Source organism: Nicotiana tomentosiformis, chromosome 12, assembly GCF_000390325.3.
Source record: "Nicotiana tomentosiformis chromosome 12, ASM39032v3, whole genome shotgun sequence".
Taxonomy (NCBI): domain Eukaryota; kingdom Viridiplantae; phylum Streptophyta; class Magnoliopsida; order Solanales; family Solanaceae; genus Nicotiana; species Nicotiana tomentosiformis.
The window spans coordinates 1,041,894-1,061,313 of NC_090823.1; the positions used below are offsets into that span (position 1 = coordinate 1,041,894).

General features: G+C 39.4%; 1 protein-coding gene across 1 annotated transcript; it reads right to left on the bottom strand.

The window, feature by feature from the left end:
* Nucleotides 1–17,594: 17,594 nt before the first annotated feature.
* Nucleotides 17,595–18,071, bottom strand: LOC104116057 (uncharacterized). Its single transcript, XM_009626835.4, has one exon. It carries the CDS (start codon nucleotides 18,069–18,071, stop codon nucleotides 17,595–17,597), a length of 477 nt encoding a protein of 158 aa, XP_009625130.1.
* Nucleotides 18,072–19,420: the final 1,349 nt, after the last annotated feature.

Below are 19,420 nucleotides of genomic sequence, written 5' to 3' on the forward strand. Positions count from 1 at the left end.
TCTTGATAGTTCACGCTGAACTGTATCTCTTAGTTCATGGCAAAATGCAAGAATAAAACCGTCATCTTCGCTCTCCGAATTTACGTTTTTTGGTAAAAATAATGGCTCACCTCCATATCTTTTATCTCCATACATATATTTCTGAACTTTCCCCATTGATAAGTCCATTTTTGCAAATCTTGAAACTTTTGGCCATTGTGAGCACCTAATTTTTGACTATATTTAAATTTTTACCACCTTCTACTATGTAAATATTTTTAAAAATTTAATAAATATATATATCTCTTTTGATTTGTTATATTTTTTTAATATAGGGTAAGAATTAAAAATAATTTAAAAGGTCAAATTATTTTAGTATTATTTTTATTTTTTATCTTAATTTTAAAATAAAATAAAAACCGAAAAAAATATTTTTTTTTTAAATTTTCGAATGGGAATAAAAAAATAGGAAAATTAAAAGTATGGAATAAAAAATTAAAACTAAAATTAGGTCCCAATAATTTTGTCACTAGACTAATAATTAGCTCATTCTTGCATAATGGATAAATGTCTCCTAATTTCAAAGATAGAGTAGTAAGTTGTAAATATTTCTAAGTGTGGATGACTTCGCAATACTTTAAATAACTAATATATTTCCCGACTTCCAAATAATTTCCTATCCATAAACTTTTGGTCTTACAATAATTTTAAATTAGTTTAGGAAAATAATACAAGTGCGCGTTCACGTGACTTGACCAATCAACTCCGAATAATAATAAATGTGTTATTAATTGTGTATACGTACGCGTGATATGATTCTTGTCGCCAAACAAAAATGAGTACACGTACGCATGGCTTATTTCAAGATAATTTTCATAAATCTAATCAAGCAATAAAAGCGGACATAGGTAAAACATGAGAACCAATAAAACACAGGTTTTCCAAAAAAATATAAGCCAAATGTAGTCAATAAAGAGACTGTGCTAGAACCACGAGACTTGGGGAATGCCTTACACCTTCTCCCCGGTCAACAGAATTCCTTATCCGGACTTTGTTTTCGCAGACCAATAATAATAGAGTCAAACCTTCCTTTGACCAGGGATTCAAATAAATGGTGACTTGGAACACCTAAAAAATTAATTCCAAGTGGCGACTCTGTAAATAAAATAATCCCTAATCAAATTTGTCACTTTAATTGGAAAAACTCTTTAACCCATAATAATCCATAATACATATCTTTTGGGGGGGGAGGGGGAGGGGGAAGGGGGGATCAAAAGGAGGTGTGACAGCTCTGGCTACTTTGCTGGGGAACAAGAACCCAGAACCTCTGGTTCAGGGTTCAGAGTTAGAGCTTGTAATGTGATCTATACTTGGCTTTATTGGTTGTTGATATTACTGTGTTTGTGGGCCTAATGTGCTAATTGCCGATCATTTATCACTTTGATATTATTTGAACTATATAAACTTCCTTCTTACGCCTCCCTTCTGAGTCTTCTGAATTTATGGGGTACACGTGCGCGTGGCCTACTTTTCTGTTAGAGGTCACACCAAATAGAACGAGGCGGGATCAGTAACTAGGCCGGGTAGACTTTCGTGCTCCCGGTACGTTGCCCCCACCTCGGCTCGAGCTGTCCGCTTGCGTAAGCCAGGTCTAAAACACTCCGCCCAGGATTTTAAACCTACAATAACATATCCTCATACTAGATCCCTAGTAGGAACATTTGTTTGCATCATGTGCATTTGACTTTGGGGACTCAACATAGGGGTTGGGTCCGTCTAGGACAGGTGTAACTAAAAATTACAAGACTATCCTGATGCATCTTATGTGCTACATGTACATTATATTTGATTCGGTTTGTTCATGTTGACCGGCTTCTAAAAAATAAAAATAAGAATTGAGAGAAAACCAGAAGGAAGAAAAAAGGAGAGAAAATTTACCCTTTTTTTTTTTTTTAAATCTCGGTATTTGAAAATCCAAAAACCTTGTCAAAAGTTTACCCCAAAACGATTATTACAAAATAAGATTGAAATTTTCCAAAAAACAAAAAACAAAAAAAGAGAGAGAAGGTGTCACCCCATTCCTAAAATATTTACGAACTACGCGGGTCTGATTCTCACCGGATGTGAGATACGTAGGCAACCTTCATAGGGTTCGGCCCCATTTTTGCAAAAATAACCAAAAGAAAGAAATGTGTATAGTGTTTTCTTTTGTTTTGTCCAAATAAGCCGACCCAACTTCGTTTAATCCCGAGCCGTTTCTGTTAGAATAGCCTTAGAACATCTTCAAAACTGTCAAAGGGTTATACTAGCAAGAACGGACGTGTCTGTCAATTGGCATCATTTTTACCATAATGTCCTTCCCTTGGTCCTAAAGTTTTCCTTAGAAGTATGAAGGGGCATAGTTGCAAAAATAGCCACCCTCTCTTTGACGTTTTTTTATTTTTTATTTTTAAAATTAGGCTATTTACAAAAGATTATTTTACAAAAAGAATGCATTGGTTTTGTCTTTTGAACTAGCGTCAACCTTTACCTTAACCACCCACAGGTACAAAATGAGCATTGTTCAGAACGCACATTTGAAGGTTGTAGACGAAGCTCCACTTCAGCTTCAGATGTGGTGGTATGACTTGGGGAAAGATGGTCAGAAATGGGTCACCAAGCACCTAGGAGCCCTCACAGATATTATGAAAGTTAAACCACAGAACGATTTGATTGAGGCACTAGTGACTTTTTGGGACCCCGTTCACAATGTCTTCCGCTTCTCCAATTTTGAGCTTACTCCCACTTTAGAAGAGATAGCTGGATATTCCGGGTTTGGCAGGGATTTGAGAAACCAGAAGCTCATATTCCCGATGGCTCTCTTTGTACACCGATTCTTCGATCTTCTGAACATCAGTAAGCAAATCAGAAAGACCAACGAAGTCGAAGGGTGTTGTTCTTTCTACTTCCTGTACTCCAGGTTTGGGCAGCCAAATGGGTTTGAAATACATGAAAAGGGCCTTAACAATAAGCAGAACAAGGACACATGGCAGATTCACCGTCGCTTCGCCTTCATGGTGGCGTTTCTGGGAATTATGATCTTCCCAAATGAGGAGCGGACAATTGATATCCGCACAGCCAGAGTTGTACAAGTCCTCACTACCAAAGAACATCACACTCTTTCCCCGATCATTCTATCAGAAATTTATCGGGCGTTGACTTTGTGTAAGTCTGGGGCAAAATTCTTCGAAGGGTGCAATATTTTGTTGCAAATGTGGTTGATTGAGCATCTCCGACATCACCCCAAGTTCATGAGCTATGGTCCGAGCACGGATAATTTTATTGAGAGCTACAGAGAAAGAGTAAAATATTATAACTCTCTAGAAGGGATGGAAGCCTGGATATCCCACCTAAGATATTTTAACGCAAGTCAAATTAAGTGGACTTTAGGATGGCTCCCGGTAAGAGAGGTGATACACATGTCGGCCTTAAGAAATTATTTGATTCTATTGGGTTTGAGAAGTGTCCAGCCATATGCGCCACAGAGAATTCTAAGACAACTAGGAAGGTACCAGATAGTGCCTGAGGATGAAGATTTGAGCGTGCAGGTAATTGAGCTACACCCCGAAGCCCCACTCCCCGAGGTTTTAATCTAGCAAATTTGGAATGGTTGTCGCTACTTGAAAGATGATACCCAGGTACCAGATACTGCGAGAGGTGAGGTAGATCCGGGTTATTCTAGGTGGTTTGAGAAGAGGTCATGCATAAATGATGAACCAGAACCCGAGCCCGAAAGGCCCGCAAAAAGGCCGCATGTTCAAGCCTTTAATGATAAGATCCACGAACCGTTAGCTTGGGGTGAAAAGTAAAAGGGATACCAAACAACTATCCATCCTTTGGAAGAAAAGCTGAGGAACCTCCATTTTGAGAAAGACTTGCAAGCACAAGAATCTAAAGGGGAAAAGAAGAGTCTGATCCGCAAAAATGAAGCCATTCATGTCCAACTTCAACAGATGAAGAAAGCCTCTAAGGTACCAGTCAGAAGTTGGAAAGACCAGAAAACCATTGCCAATTTGATGGGAAAGGTGCAAGATTATGACGCCATCTTGGCAAAAACTGAAAAGGCGTTGGACAAAGCCAAGGAAAAAATTGTACAGTTAAATGATGAGGCCAAATCTAGAAAGGATCGCCAAGCAACATAATTTGAAGAAGAGAGGGCTCAATTCAAGAGAGAGAGGGTCCATTGGGTATGTTTAGAAGCTCAACTTCACGCAGAATTGAAAGAAATGATAAGGTACAATAGAGACTGCCAACATGCAAATTTTGATAGGGAGAGGGCTCAGGTGACACTCGAGTAGGCTAGACTTCGGGCTCAGTTGTAGTCAACTTTAGATCGCGAGGGACACATAAGAGAGAGAGCCACTACTCGCCAGCAGCAGTTACAAGATCGAGACCAGAACTTTTAGTACTTCAAAGAGCAAGTCCATGATTTGGCTGTTTATACTGCTCAAAGCTATGTGAAGTTCCAAGGGATGAATTATGAGAAGTTTTTGGATCATGCACTTACCTTTGCCCGTCATCTTGTAGCAGAGTTAGAGAGGATGTACCGTACATTGGGGGGTCAGCCAGGTTAAGTGCCACCATGAGCAGATGTTCCAGTGGTTGAAAGCAAAGATTGTGGAGTTTGAAACATCGTCATAGTTGTTAAGACTTTTCAAACCCAATAATATTTTAGTTTGAGTCATCGTTGCATTTTTTTTTTAATCATTGTATTTTATTCCTGTTAGAGTCTGTTAAGTCATTTTCGATGTAATTTCCTTTCTGTCATTGTATTTGGAATTGATTTGAAAAAATAAATAAATAAAAAATGAAAAAATCAAGACTATTACTGTTTTCCCTGAACTACATAATGATCTGATTCATGCAGCGACATGATACGTAGGCAACCCCCAAAAGGTTCGATCAAAATATTTTTAAATGATTCTAAGATTAGGGATAAAAATGAGGCGTGAGTAAAAAGAAAAAAACGGAGAGAAGAAAATAAGAGCATCAATAAAAAATAACATGATAAGCCGGAATGAAACATGAAGTATTCCAAAAGCATGTTAGAAATGGTGATGATGTTAGGAGCATGGCATATTACGTGTGATTCATATCAATAAAATGTCTAACCCTAACACATTTGCTGTATCTTATAAAGTAAGCTTAAGGTGGTTGGTTTGTGGTGAAACTAGCAACACATCATTACTTCACCAGATCAAAGGGAGCGGTAGTAATGGATAACAGTGATGAAATCGAGTTGGTCAATGACAATCCCCAGGGTCAGTCAGTTGAGAAAGAGTCGGAGGAAATAAGAAAATTGAAACAACAACTGTCCGATGTATATCAAGCTTGGGTTTCCGGTCAGCCTCCACCCCATGGTCCCTCAGAGGGAACTTCCACCGTACCCCGGTCTACTCAACCACCGCTTCATGCAGTGAGCGATCACATTCTACCGCCAGGGTATGTGCCAAACTACAGCCTCCATGCTGCCCCTGGTACCTCTAATGTGCAACCTCCAGACGCACTGGTCAGGAACACTCCTCTCGTCGTGTCTGGCGCACCGGTATATGCAATCCCGCCACCACCTCCTGTGATAAGGCCAAACAACGAGCCACCATCTCATGCTTATGATGGCCAATACTACTTTCCAAATATGGCTTTCAAGGTCTCGGCTCCACACAATCTGACTCCTCAATACGAGTCACCAGTGGAAAATGAAAAGCTTGCCAAGTCGGTTGAGCCGGATGAAATGGCCAGGAAAATAAAAAGTCTTGAACAGAACATAAAGAACATACAAGGACTAGGTGGTCACAAAAGTGTTTCATTCAGCGATTTATGCATATTCCCTCACATCCATTTGCCACCAGGGTTCAAGACCCCCAAATTCAAGAAGTATGATGGACATGGCGACCCTATCGCCCACTTGAAAAGATACTGCGATCAGCTGAGGGGTGCAGGTGGAAAAGAAGAATTGTTGATGGCTTATTTTGGGGAAAATCTTGTGGGGGTAGCCACCGAATGGTTCATTGACCAAGATATCTCTCACTGGCATGTCTGGGATGACATGGCCCTAGCCTTCGTCAAATAATTCCAATACAACATTGATATTGCACCAGATCGCAATTCCCTGTCCAATATGAAGAAAAAACCGACTGAAAGCTTTAGGGAATATGCCATAACGTGGAGGGAGCAAACAGCTAGGGTTAAGCCACCCATGGATAACCACGAGTTGATCACTGTTTTTCTGGAGGCTCAAGAGCCTGATTACTTTCAGAACATGATGTCCGCGATGGGTAGACCTTTTGCAGAAGCAATTAAGATAGGGGAGATGGTCAAAAATGGCCTCAAGACTGGCAGAATTATAAGTCAAGCTGCTCTCAAAGCCACCACCCAAGCTATCCAAAATGGGTCGGGAAGTTTGGCAAATAGAAAGAAGAGAGATGAAGGGTCCATGATGACTTCAGGATCTAGGGAAGTTCAAAGAGGGGCATCGCACCCTTATGTGCAAGTTCAACATGGGCAATCCAGCTACCCTCAACATTACTATCCTTCGCCAATTCCTTAGTACTCTGTGGGCCTGCCACAGTATACAATGTTTAATGCTCAATCCTATGCTCGGCCTCCCAATCAATAGGTACGAGCACCAGCTCCAAGATTTCCCCGACCTCAGCAGCAAAATTTTCGGGAACCCTATAATACTTGTCCTAGGCAGGATTATGGTCGAGAGCAGAGGCCGGTGGAAAAATGTACTCTATTGGTTGAATCATACTCTAGTTTGTTCCAGAAGTTGAAGCAGATGGGCGTGATTGGACCCATCGCTCCCCACCATATGCATCCTAATTCACATGGATTTCAAGCAAATGCTAGATGTGAATATCATTCAGGTGCTCCGGGGTATAGCACTGATGACTGTTGGACCCTGAAAAGAGCCATAGAAAGACTCATTGCTGAAAAATTGATTGTAGTCACGAATGGCGAGGACCCTCCTAATGTGACCAATAACCCGTTGCCAGTACACAATGATCATTTTGTGGGAATGATTGGCCGAGATCAAGAATACAGGCCGGTTGGTCAAGCAGAAATGACAGCGGGAACGAATCAAGAGAGAACCAAACTGGAAGTAAGTCCAAGACAAGATGTGCCGTTGATTGTGAAAGGCGCCTCGAGCTTAGAAAAGGCAACTTTATTTGTTCCCAATGTCTCAAGGTTGGAAGTTCGCTCCAATGTTCCAAGTCCAAGGTTGTATGTCCTTGGAGGCCACCTTATCACAAGGTAGAATTAGGATGGTACGAGCGGTATAACAGAGCCGATCATAATCAAGCCCGCCATACAACCTCGTGTGACAAACACAAAAACCATTCCCTGGAACTACAACAAAATTGTGGTGACCTATAAAGGCAAGGAAATCATAGAAGAAGTGGGGGAAACTGGAGGTTTGACTCGATCAGGGAGGTGTTACTCTTCAGAAGAATTGAGAAAGGCCAAGAAAATCAGAGAAGGCCAAATGCCAATAAAGAAACCAGTCACTGAAGAAGATGCGGAAGAGTTTTTGAAAAAGATAAAAGTTCAGGATTACTCAATCATTGACCAGTTGAGAAAGACTTCTGCTCAAATCTCTCTGTTATCTCTGCTCATACACTCAAAAGAGCATGCCCGTGTACTAATCAAGATCCTGAACGAGGCACATGTCTCAGAGAAGACCACCGTAAATTAGTTAGAGAAGGTGGCCAATAGGTTTTTCGAGGTGAACAGAATCTCCTTTACTGATGATGAACTTCCAGAGGAGGGAGCCGGGCACAATAGGGCTTTGCACCTGATTGTCAAATATGAGGGGCATTATGTAAAGCGAGTCATGGTTGATAGAGGCTCGAGTGTAGATGTATGCCCTCTCTCTACCTTGCAAAGCATGGTGATCAATACAAACAAAATCTGACCCAGCAATATTCGCATTCGAGATTTTGATGGCTCAGCGAGAGATATTATTGGAGAGATCAACCTCACCATGACGATTGGGCCGGTCGATTTTGAAATTGTCTTCCAAGTAGTGGACATGGAAACTTCTTATAACTTTCTTCTTGGAAGGCTATGGATCCATACGGCTCGAGCTGTGCCATCCACCTTGCATCAGATGCTTAAGTTCGAACATGACAGGCAAGCGATTATTGTTCACGGAGAAGACGAATTATCCATTTATAAAGATCCGTTAATTCTGTGTATTGAGGCCAAGGAAGGGTGCGAGTCCATTGTTTATCAGGCTTTCGAAGTGGTTATTGTGGACCACGTTGAGGAAGGAAAGCCCATTCTGCATCCTCGTCTTTTTGCCACATCTGTAATGGTGGCTGCACTTATGCTGAGATAAGGTTATGAGCCAGGAAAAGGCTTGGGGGCATCATTGCAAGGAATTTCGGAACCCATCTCTCCCTTTAGCAACAAGGGTACTTTTGGCTTAGGTTTCAAGCCAACACAAGCAGATGAAGATAAAGCTAAGCAGCGCAAAAAGAATGGTTGGGTCTTGCAGCAGCCCATCCCTCACATTTTGTACACTTTTGTTAAGCCACGACTCCAAGAGGGTCAAAATTCCTCGGCATAGGCAAACATTGATGAAATTTTCCATGACCTCAGCCAGATATTTTCTGAAGTGAATATGATCCAGGCGGGTGAAGGCACTAGCTGTGCCGATGTGCAACTAATTGGCCCAGACACCATGCTCAACAACTGGGAAGCAACTCCTCTCCCCACAAGGAAAGAGTCTTGGTAGTTTTCTTTTGCAGTTTCTTTTTATAATTTGGGTTACTTTCAGGGTTGTAATCCAAACATCTCAGTATGATTATTTTATTTTGATGTTAACCCTTCTATCGTTTCAAATTCAATGAAATGCAGTTCAATTTCGTATTGTATCTTTTCCTTTTCCTAAATCTTGTCATTTTATTTCCATTTTAGTTTTGTTAATGCTGGCTTTAATAACATGATATGCATGCAGAATTCACGCCCAGATCTTAAAAAGCTGTCTAATTTTGAAATAATGCATCAAGAGGTCGAATATGATGAAAATGAGGCTGTTGGGGAAATAAAAAGAGAGTTGGAACAATTTGAAAACAAGCCTAGGCCCAACCTCAATGAAACTGAGCCAATTAATATCGGAGGTCATGAAGAAGTCAGAGAAACAAAGATAAGCATTCACGCTGAAGAAGAAACTAGAGATGCCTTGATTCAAATTTTATTTGAATACAAAGATGTGTTTGCTTGGTCTTATGATGATATGCCGGGTTTAAGTGCTGATTTAGTGGTTCATAAGCTTCCCACGTATCCTGATTTTCCACCAGTCCAACAGAAGCAACGAAAATTTAAAACGGACATGAGTGATAAAATCAAAGAGGAAATAATGAAGCAACTGAGCGCCAATATAGTTAGAGCCGTACGATACACCACCTGGGCGGCAAATGTTGTGCTTGTGCCAAAAGAAGGATGGAAAAACTATAGTCTGTGTTAACTACAGGGACCTGAACAAAGCAAGTCCAAAGGATAATTTTCCCTTACCAAACATCCACATACTTGTAGATAACTGCGCTAAGCATGAGATACAATCTTTTGTGGATTGCTATGTCGGATACCACCAGATTCTAATGGATGAGGATGATGCAGAAAAGACCTCTTTCACCACTCCATGGGGTACCAATTGTTACAGGATTATGCCATTCGGTTTAAACAATGTGGGGGAAACTTACATGAGGGCCATGACCACTATTTTTCATGACATGATGCACAAAGAGATTGAAGTATATATTGATGATGTCATCATAAAATCAAAGACACAGGCTGATCACGTGCGCGATTTGAAAATGTTTTTCGAGCGGCTCCGAAGGTATGACCTTAAGCTCAATCCATCCAAGTGTGCATTTGGGGTGCCATCTGGGAAACTCCTCGGTTTTATAGTTATTCGGAGAGGCATTGAATTGGATCCATCTAAGATAAAGTCCATTCGAGATCTGCCACCCCCGAAGAACAAAACTGAAGTCATGAGTTTGCTCGGGAGATTGAACTACATCAGTAGGTTCATTGCTTATCTCACAAACACATGCGAACCCATTTTTAATTTGCTGAAAAAGGATGCTGCTATCAAGTGGACGAACGATTGCCAAAAAGCTTTTGACAGGATCAAAGATTATTTGTCAAAACCCCCTGTACTGGTCCCACCAGAACTTGGTAGGCCTTTGTTTTTATATCTATCGGTAATGGATAATTCCTTTGGATGCGTTCTGGGGCAACATGATGCAACAGGCAAAAAGGAACATGCAATCTATTATTTGAGCAAGAAGTTCACCAATTATGAGGTTAAGTATACCCTTTTAGAAAGAACATGTTGTACTTTGACTTGGGTCGCTCAGAAGCTGAGGCATTATCTCCTGGCCTACACTACTTACCTCATATCGAGAATGGATCTTTTGAAGTACATCTTTCAAAAGCCAATTCCCACTGGAAGGCTCGCAAAATGGCAGATTCTGCTCAAAGAGTTCGACATCGTCTATGTCACTCGCACTGCAATGAAAGCACAGGCTTTGACAGATCATTTGGCAGAGAATCCAGTTGATGATGATTACAAGCCACTGAGCACATACTTCCCAGACGAAGAGGTCAACTCAATAGAGGAAGTAGTTTCGGATGACATCCGTATATGGAAAATGTATTTTGATGGGGTTGTCAATATCAAAGGAGTTGGGATCGGGGCAATCCTTATCTCACCTATTGGACAACATTACCCTGCAACGGCCCGACTTCGTTTCTTCTGTACCAATAATACAGCGGAATATGAGGCTTGTATAATAGGTCTAAAAATGGCCCTTGATCTGGATGTGCATGAACTATTGGTTCTGGGAGATTCCGACTTGCTTATCAGGCAAGCCCAAGGTGAATAGGATACTAGAGACATCAAGGTTATTCCATACAGACAATGTGTACAAGACCTGAGCAAGAGATTTAAATCCATCGAATTCAGGTACATTCCTAGGTTTCACAATGAGCTAGCCGACGCCTTGGCTACCTTAGCCTCGATGCTCCCTTATCCAGGCAATACCCATGTTGATCCACTGCAAATCTAAATTCAGAATCAACACGGCTACTGCAATACTATTGAGACAGAACCAGATGGTGAACCTTGGTATCATGACATAAAATGATTCCTGAAAATAAGGGAATACCCAGAGCATGCCAAGGGAGATAAAAAAGAACTATAAGGTGGCTCGCCGGCGGTTTCTTTCTGAATAGGGAAAATTTGTACAAAAGGACCCCAGATTTGAACTTATTGAGATGCATAGATGCCACAGAAGCTGAGCGGATCATGAGTGAAGTGCATTCGGGGGTATGCGGACCTCACATGAATGGATATGTTTTGGTGAAGAAGATTCTGTGGGCAGGGTATTATTGGCTTACTATGGAGCGAGATTGCTTTAGTTTCGTTCGCAAGTGTCACCAATGCCAGATTCATGGTGACCTGATTCACTCGCCTCCTTCGGAGTTGCATCCCATGTCCTCTCCTTGCCCTTTCGTTTCTTGGGGAATGGATGTTATTGGGCCAATTGAGCCAAAGGCTTCAAATGGGCATAGATTCATTCTGATCGCCATTGATTACTTCACTAAGTGGGTAGAGGCAGTTACTTTCAAGGCAGTCACCAAGAAAGCAGTGGTAGATTTTTTTCATTCCAATATCATCTATTGCTTTGGTATCCCAAAGACCATTATCACTGATAATGCATCCAATCTAAATAGTCATCTGATGAAGGAGGTATGCGAGCAATTTAAAATTGTGCATCGCCATTCTACACCCTACCGGCCTAAAGCTAATGGAGCCGTTGAAGCAGCTAACAAGAATATCAAGAAGATCCTTAGGAAGATTATCCAAGGATCCAGGCAATGGCATAAAAAGTTGCCTTTTGCTCTTTTGGGATACCGCACGACTGCTCGCACATCTGTGGGTGCAACTCCTTATCTGTTATTTTATGGAACTGAAGCTGTAATACCGGCTGAAGTTGAAATTCCCTCTCTCCGAATCATTGTGGAATCAGAGATTGAAGACACCGAGTGGGTCAAGACCAGATTAGAACAACTAATGATGATTGATGAAAAATGGCTAGCAACAGTGTGTTTTGGCCAGTTATACCAGCAAAGAATAGCACGCGCTTATAATAAGAAAGTGCGTCCGAGGCACTTTGAGGTAGGCCAGCTCGTTTTAAAATGCATCCTTCCGCACCAGGTAGAAGCTAAAGGAAAGTTCGCCCCGAACTGGCAAGGACCCTACATCATCAAGAAAGTGTTACCAAAAGGGGCTTTGCACTTGGTAGATGAAGAAGAACTGGTACCAGACATGATAATTAATGCAAATGCAGTCAAGAGATATTATGTTTGATACATACCCACTGAAGAATTTTCACGCATCGATTTTCTCAGATCGAGATAACGAAGGCTATACCCCAAATAAGTGTCACCCTTTTGTTAAACCTTTTGAGCTATATTTGTCTTCTTGGGTTTCCCTCCTTTTAGAACCCGTGTACTTGTAAAATAAAATAAAATAATAATAATAAAAAAATCTTCTGAGTCATTGAACTATGTTCGACTTGATTCCAAAAGGATACGCAGGCAGTCTCTCTCTGGGGTTCAGTCACACCAAAATAAAAATCCACATTCTCCCAAAAGTTGAAACTGGGCAGATGTTACAATGGTTCGCGATGGTTTCACCTGAAAGGTCCCAAAGTTGTAATTCAATCAAAATTATTTTTACCCAAGTCCTTTTCAAGTCCTTCATATCAATCAAAGAGAATGTTCAAGAATTGGAGGATACAATCATTTGGATCTGATGTAACCAAAATGAGAGAAATAAAATGAGAGAGTCTTATTGGTGAAAACTCTCATGGGCACCATAGGGTGATGACGAGCAGAGAAAATAAAAATGAGAGATTCTTGTAGTGAAAACTCACAAAGAGCATTATAAGACGATGGTGAGAAAAGAAATGAGAGGCCAGTTAGCGAAAACCCACGAAGGGTGCTACTAGACGAATGAGGGTCTTTTATACTCCGATATGAGTACAACTAAGGCAGTTTCAAGATGAACATTTGCGACAAATTTTTGAGAATTAGACAGCTCAGACGGATCAAGCGTCCAGTCCAAAATGCATGTCATGATTCATTGAAGTCGGCACATACCTCCAGATAAGTCTCCCTATTCCCCTCCCCCGAAAGGGGCACCTTTTGTTTAGACACAATTCCTTAATTTTTTCTTCTTCTTTCTCACTTTCAATTGCTTTCCTATTTTAACCCATAATTTTTCTTTGATTCATTTTTCGGTCTAATCTTGCATCAAAAGCAAAGAAAAGAAATGGCTGCACAATTGACTACAGTTTCCCTGTAATACCAAGCATAATTTGGGGCATATACTGCATTGATGAAGGCACAAATCTATCTATGATCTCTTTTGATAAGACGAACAAAGCATCTCAAAGAAACTGAAAAGGTCGCCTAAGCAAAACTTGCATCGTGGGGAAAGTTGATAAGCACTACAGACACGAACTGGTACTAGTTGTAAGACAACTAAGTTCTATTTTAAAGGAAATTTGCCTTGCCTTAGGGACATCCGAATATGAAACAGTCGGGGGCAACATCGGAGAGCCAAAGTCTCCAGGAAGCTATACAGAGTATCCAAGCATCTCAGTACCATACTGGAAGAATCAGTTCTTCTATAGCAATGACCGTGACTTCAAGATACTTAGGGTATCAAGGCCACAAACCAACCACCACTTTGAAAACTCACAGTTTTTCTTTGTTTAAAGCAGGAACAAAGCAATGCAGAATGGCGATTCTCAAAGGACGAATATCACCAAAGGTAAGTCCCTCAAAATCTCCATTTTATTTTATTTTTCAGCATGCATCACTACTATATATACCTCTCATTTTCATAGCTTAACCCAGGTAGAACCGTTTCGCCTAGGGGATCCATCTCATAGTTTCGGGTAGAAGTACTCTTCGCTCAGGTTGTTTTACGTAGCTTAACCCAGGTAGAATCTTTTCGCCTAGGGGATCCAGCTCATAGTTCCGGGTAGAATTACTCTTCGCCCAGGCTTATTTTTCTTAGCTTAACCTAGGTAGAACCTTTTTGCCTAGGGGGATCCAGCTCATAGTTTCCAGGTAGAAGTACTCTTCGCCCTGAGTATTTTTTGTAGCTTAACCCAGGTAGAACCTTTTCGCCTAGGGGGATCCAGATCATAGTTTCCAGGTAGAAGTACTCTTCGCTCAGGATGTTTACGTAACTTAACCCAGGTAGAACCTTTTCGCCTAGGGGGATCCAGCTCATAGTTCCAGGTAGAAGTACTAGGTTATTTTATGTAGCTTAACCCAGGTAGAATATTTTTGCCTAGGGGGATCCAGCTCATAGTTTTCGGGTAGAAGTACTCTTCGCCCAGTCTTGTTTTTCCTAGCTTAAACTAGGTATAACTTTTTCGCCTAGGGGGATCCGACTCATAATTCAGGGTAGAAGTACTCTTCACCCAGGCTATTTTTTGTAGCTTAACCCAGGTAGAACCTTTTTGCCTAGGGGAATCCGCCTCATAGTTTTCAGGTAGAAGTACTCTTCGCCCAGGCTTGTTTTTCGTAGCTTAATCTAGGTAGAACCTCTTCGCCTAGGGGGATTCAGCTCATAGTTCCGGGTAGAAGTACTCTTTGCCCAGTCTTGTTTTTCGTAGCTTAACCCAGATAGAACCTTTTTCATCACCTTGTTTAAGACCCAAAAATGCCTCAAATTCAAGCCTAAAAATACCTTGTGAAGCTTCATTGATAGTCACCTCTCTCACGCCAAAAACCAGCAGCTTCACGAGGTACAGTCGAGTTTCGGCCCGGGCTCGAATTTTAGAAGGTTCGTCGCTAGAGTTTCTGCTCATCTACCGATTTGCCTTTGGTTTGGTGTAGTTGCTCGGCTCAGAATTGTTTTTGAATTAATCAAGTTCAGAAGGAAATTTTTTGCTTAAAGTTTCATTGCTTATCCTCCATTTGTTAATTATTTTATTATTTTGTGTGATGTTCATATAGAGGTTCATGTAATAAATTTTTGTGTTGTTTTATACACATTATCATGTTGTAGTTTCTTTTTACATGTTTCAAGCGATTTGTCAACAGATTATTTAAATAGAATTTTTTTCTTAATGAGATTTGCTATTTAGAATTAAGAATGAAGATCTTGCCATATTAATGGGCCATGCGTTGGAGTTCAAGTAAGTGAACCAGAAATGAGTTACCACGTTTAATAGGAAAGAAAGAATTAGACATGGGTTGGATTGAGTATAAATCTGTAAGGCCCAATAATTTTATCACTAGACTAATAATTAGCTCATTCTTCCATAATGAATAAATGTCTCCTAATTTCAACTCCGAATAATAATAAATGTGTTATTGATTGTGTACACATACGCGTGATATGATTCTTGACGCCAAACAAAAATGAGTACACGTACGCGTGACTTATTTCAAGATAATTTTCATAAATCTAATCAAGCAATAAAAGCGGACATAGGTAAAACATGAGAACCAATAAAACACAGGTTATCCAAAAATAATATAAGCCAAATGTAGTCAATAAAGCAACCGTGCTAGAACCACGGGACTTGGGGAATGCCTTACACCTTCTCCCCGGTCAACAGAATTCCTTATCCGAACTTTATTTTCGCAGACCAATAATAATAGAGTCAAACCTTCCTTTAACCATGGATTCAAATAAATGGTAACTTGGAACACCCAAAAAATCAATTCCAAGTGGCGACTCTATAAATAAAATAATCCCTACTCAAATTTGTCACTTTAATTGGAAAAACTCTTTAACCCATAATAATCCATAATACATATCTTTTGGGGGTGGTGGTGGTAAAAAGTAGGTGTGACAGGGAGAGTAAAAAGGAGGTGTGACAGCCATGGCTGTGCAATTGCAAGATAAGCATATTGTGTTTTTCGACCAAGTTTGTTCCTGTTAACCATTCCAGCTTCCAAATTAACTTGTTCTGATGATGAAATTATAGCCCATTTCGTCGATTCGCCTGTCTTCTAATTGAGCCTTATTTTGAAGTTTTGTTTTAATAAGGCCACACTTCAAGTAAAAGTGAGTACGCTTGCAATTTTTTTTGCAAAGCGAGTATAAGTTAAATGGTGACCCAATAACTGGTTATAGATGTAAATGCCCCTAAATGTGCTATGAATATGACATAATATCCACAGCCTAATTCATTATGTACTGGGTGTTGTGCTCGTTTGAAGTCCGGTCATTACGATCCTGAATGTCTTATTTTTTTCCATGTTTTGTTTCCATTGAGCTTCCTATATACCATTCTCAACCTCCTTCAATATACATTATAATCTCGTTGACATACTCCAAAGATTTTACTACCCTTATGTGGGTCCTCACACCTCGGGACCACTTTAAGCACATCATCAATAATTTTGATTAACCCAAATAGTTGTCCGAAACTAGCTCAGGGAGCTTTACCAGAATATTGGAGTAGAATATTTTTAGCTAAAAAATAGGAAGACATTGGTTTGGGGTCCATGTGGGATTCCTTAATTTTATGGTTTAAAATATACTATATGGAATGTAATTTTGAGAATAATGCTAAAAATATTGTAACGCGTCTTTTAAGATTGAATAGTTATGTAAAGGTAGGTTTAAGTTATATTGACGGTGTAGAATATATGAAACAATTATAAGTCTATTAGAAGGTATATAATTCTATGTAACACTATGTAATATAGCATTGATAGATAACCTACAGGAAATGAGAAATAACCTACTATAATATATTAAATGACACGAATGACATAAAAAATTACTATCTCCGTTTCAATTTATGTGAACCTATTTCTTTTTTTAATCCGTGCAAAACAGAATGACCTCTTTCCTTATTTGAAAACAATTTACCTTTATGCAATGATTTATAGCCACACAAAATATATGTACCTCATTTTACACCACAAGTTTAAAAATCTTTTCTCTTTTCTTAAACTCCGTGCCCAGTCAAATAGGATGGAGTATTATATTATCAGTGCATGTAACAAAAATCTAAAAAATATTACGGTTACATACTCCGTAAGATATTATCAGTTCATCAAGACCGTTCTTCTTAGCTAGCAAGCGCTTCAACAACAACAACACAACTCAATATAATCTCACAAGTGAGGTTTGGGGAAGATAGAACGAACGCAAATCGTATCGTTACCTTAAAGGTAGAGACTATTTCCGATAGACCCTAACTAAAGTAAAGATAAAAAGAAAGTAGCACGAACAAGCACTTGTGTGCAAGAATATATAAGTTGATGAAAGCAAAGCTTCAAGCCCTGTCCCAAGAAAAAGAAGAGGATGCAAATAGTAGCGGAGCTAGAGCTCTAGACAGAATCCAGTACATAGCTTAGCCTAAAACTTTATACTTGTATTATATATATATATATATATATATATATATATATATATATATATATAGCAGAATCTAGTAATTAAGCTGCATTTTTCCAAATCCAGAATTCATAAACTAAAAATTCTGAATCCATAGACTCGCAAAAATATAATACTACTACTACTCATTGGATTTCTCCAGGTACTTATGCTTTTCCTCCTCAGTCATAAAAGCAGTGATAGGAAAAGACTTTCCAATTCCTATAGGAGTCTTGAAATAAATTTTCTTTGAAGTAGGATCTTCAATGCTCATTTCAACTGTTGAAACCCAAACAAGTAGCTGCTTACCCTTAACACCAGTTATTTTTTTCATCTTCCTTCTCTCCAACTCCACATATGCAGTAACCTCAGTTGCATAACTAACAAGATGTTTCGTTGAACTAAAATAATGTTCGTATGGCGCCTTTTGCTTCATCCATGCAAATCCAGTTTTGCGAACATAGCCAAATTCTTCAAGTTCTTTAAGAGGAAGAACTCCTTTGGGAAATCCTAAGTTTTGCAAAAGCTCTATAATTTTGCGGTGGCAGTTTTCAGCTCCATATGTAATTTCTGCTCCTTCACGTTCATTTTCGTGTGATTTTTGCAGATCACTAGCCATTATTTTGTAGATGATTTAGATAGGAAAAAAAGATATATATTGTAGGATTCAGCTGCAACTTAGGGTTATGTTATATATAGTAGAAAATTAATTTATTAGAACAAGAAAAACATGGCAACTTATTAGTGTGTATTAATGGGTTGTTGGCAGCTGGAAGTTTAGCAGAAAAGTTCTGGTTGTAGGAGTTATTCATTGTGCCAAACGCTAGAGTTACTAATTTATAAACACTTATTGTGCCAAACGCTAGTTGTCTAATGGAAAAGTTTCAGACTCTCTACCACGTTGATGTATGCAGGGGGGAAACTAGAAGCCCATATATGAATTCAGCTGAACTTAGTAATTTTTCTCAAATAATGTATTTGTATTAAAAAAATTCATGAAATATGTATAAATATTAAATTATGATCCAATTATTAGCACTAAAAGTTGTTGCTCTAAATCCAGAATTCATAAAATTAAAATCTTGATTCCACTTCTAAATGTACGCGATGTTTTGATGAGTGACAAATAAATTTATTTATTAAATTAATTTGAGGGGTTTGCAACAGTCTAGTTATTGTTAACGTCAATTTCTAGAAGTAAGTCTTACGTTAGACAAGAGATGGTGGCTCAAAGGTTAGCACCCCCACACCTACAATCAGAGTCCTGGGTTCGAGTCACCAAAGAAGCAATAACTCCAAAAAGAGAGATAAAAGGGGAATTAAAAGGGAAGGGGAATAAATAAATAAATAAATAAATAAATAAAGAGAGTCTTAGGTTACAAGAGTGTTACGACCCAAAACTCACTATAGGCTGTGATGGTGCCCAACGTCGCCGTTATACAAGACAACGATAAACTACCAACTTAATTGTGCATTTTATTATTTTTGAAATCGTGAATTTTATTAGATAAAGAAATCAACACATAAAAATCATGGAAACTTACTCTTTAATTAGAATAGATAATAAAAGTGTGTAAATACTAAGCAGAATCACATCCAACATCTAGAACATCCCAAAACCCCGTGTCACAAGTGCATGAGCCTTTACTAAGGAGTACAGTAATAATATAATATATGTCCGGAATGTAACTACGACATGATAAAGTAAATAGTACGATGGAGACTCTGTGGGTTGCAATATGTAGCCTAGAATGCAGCTCACCATAAAGTATCCTCAGCAGTTGCGCCTACGCGCAAAGATAACCACCAATTGAACATGTCAGATCCTGCACATTTAGTGCAGGAGTGCAGCATGAGTATGTAAATCAACGCATATCCAGTAAGTATTTAGCATAACCCCGGAGAAATAGTGATAAGAGGTCGATATAGACACTTACTAGAGGTCCAATAAAGCAATATAATAAATCA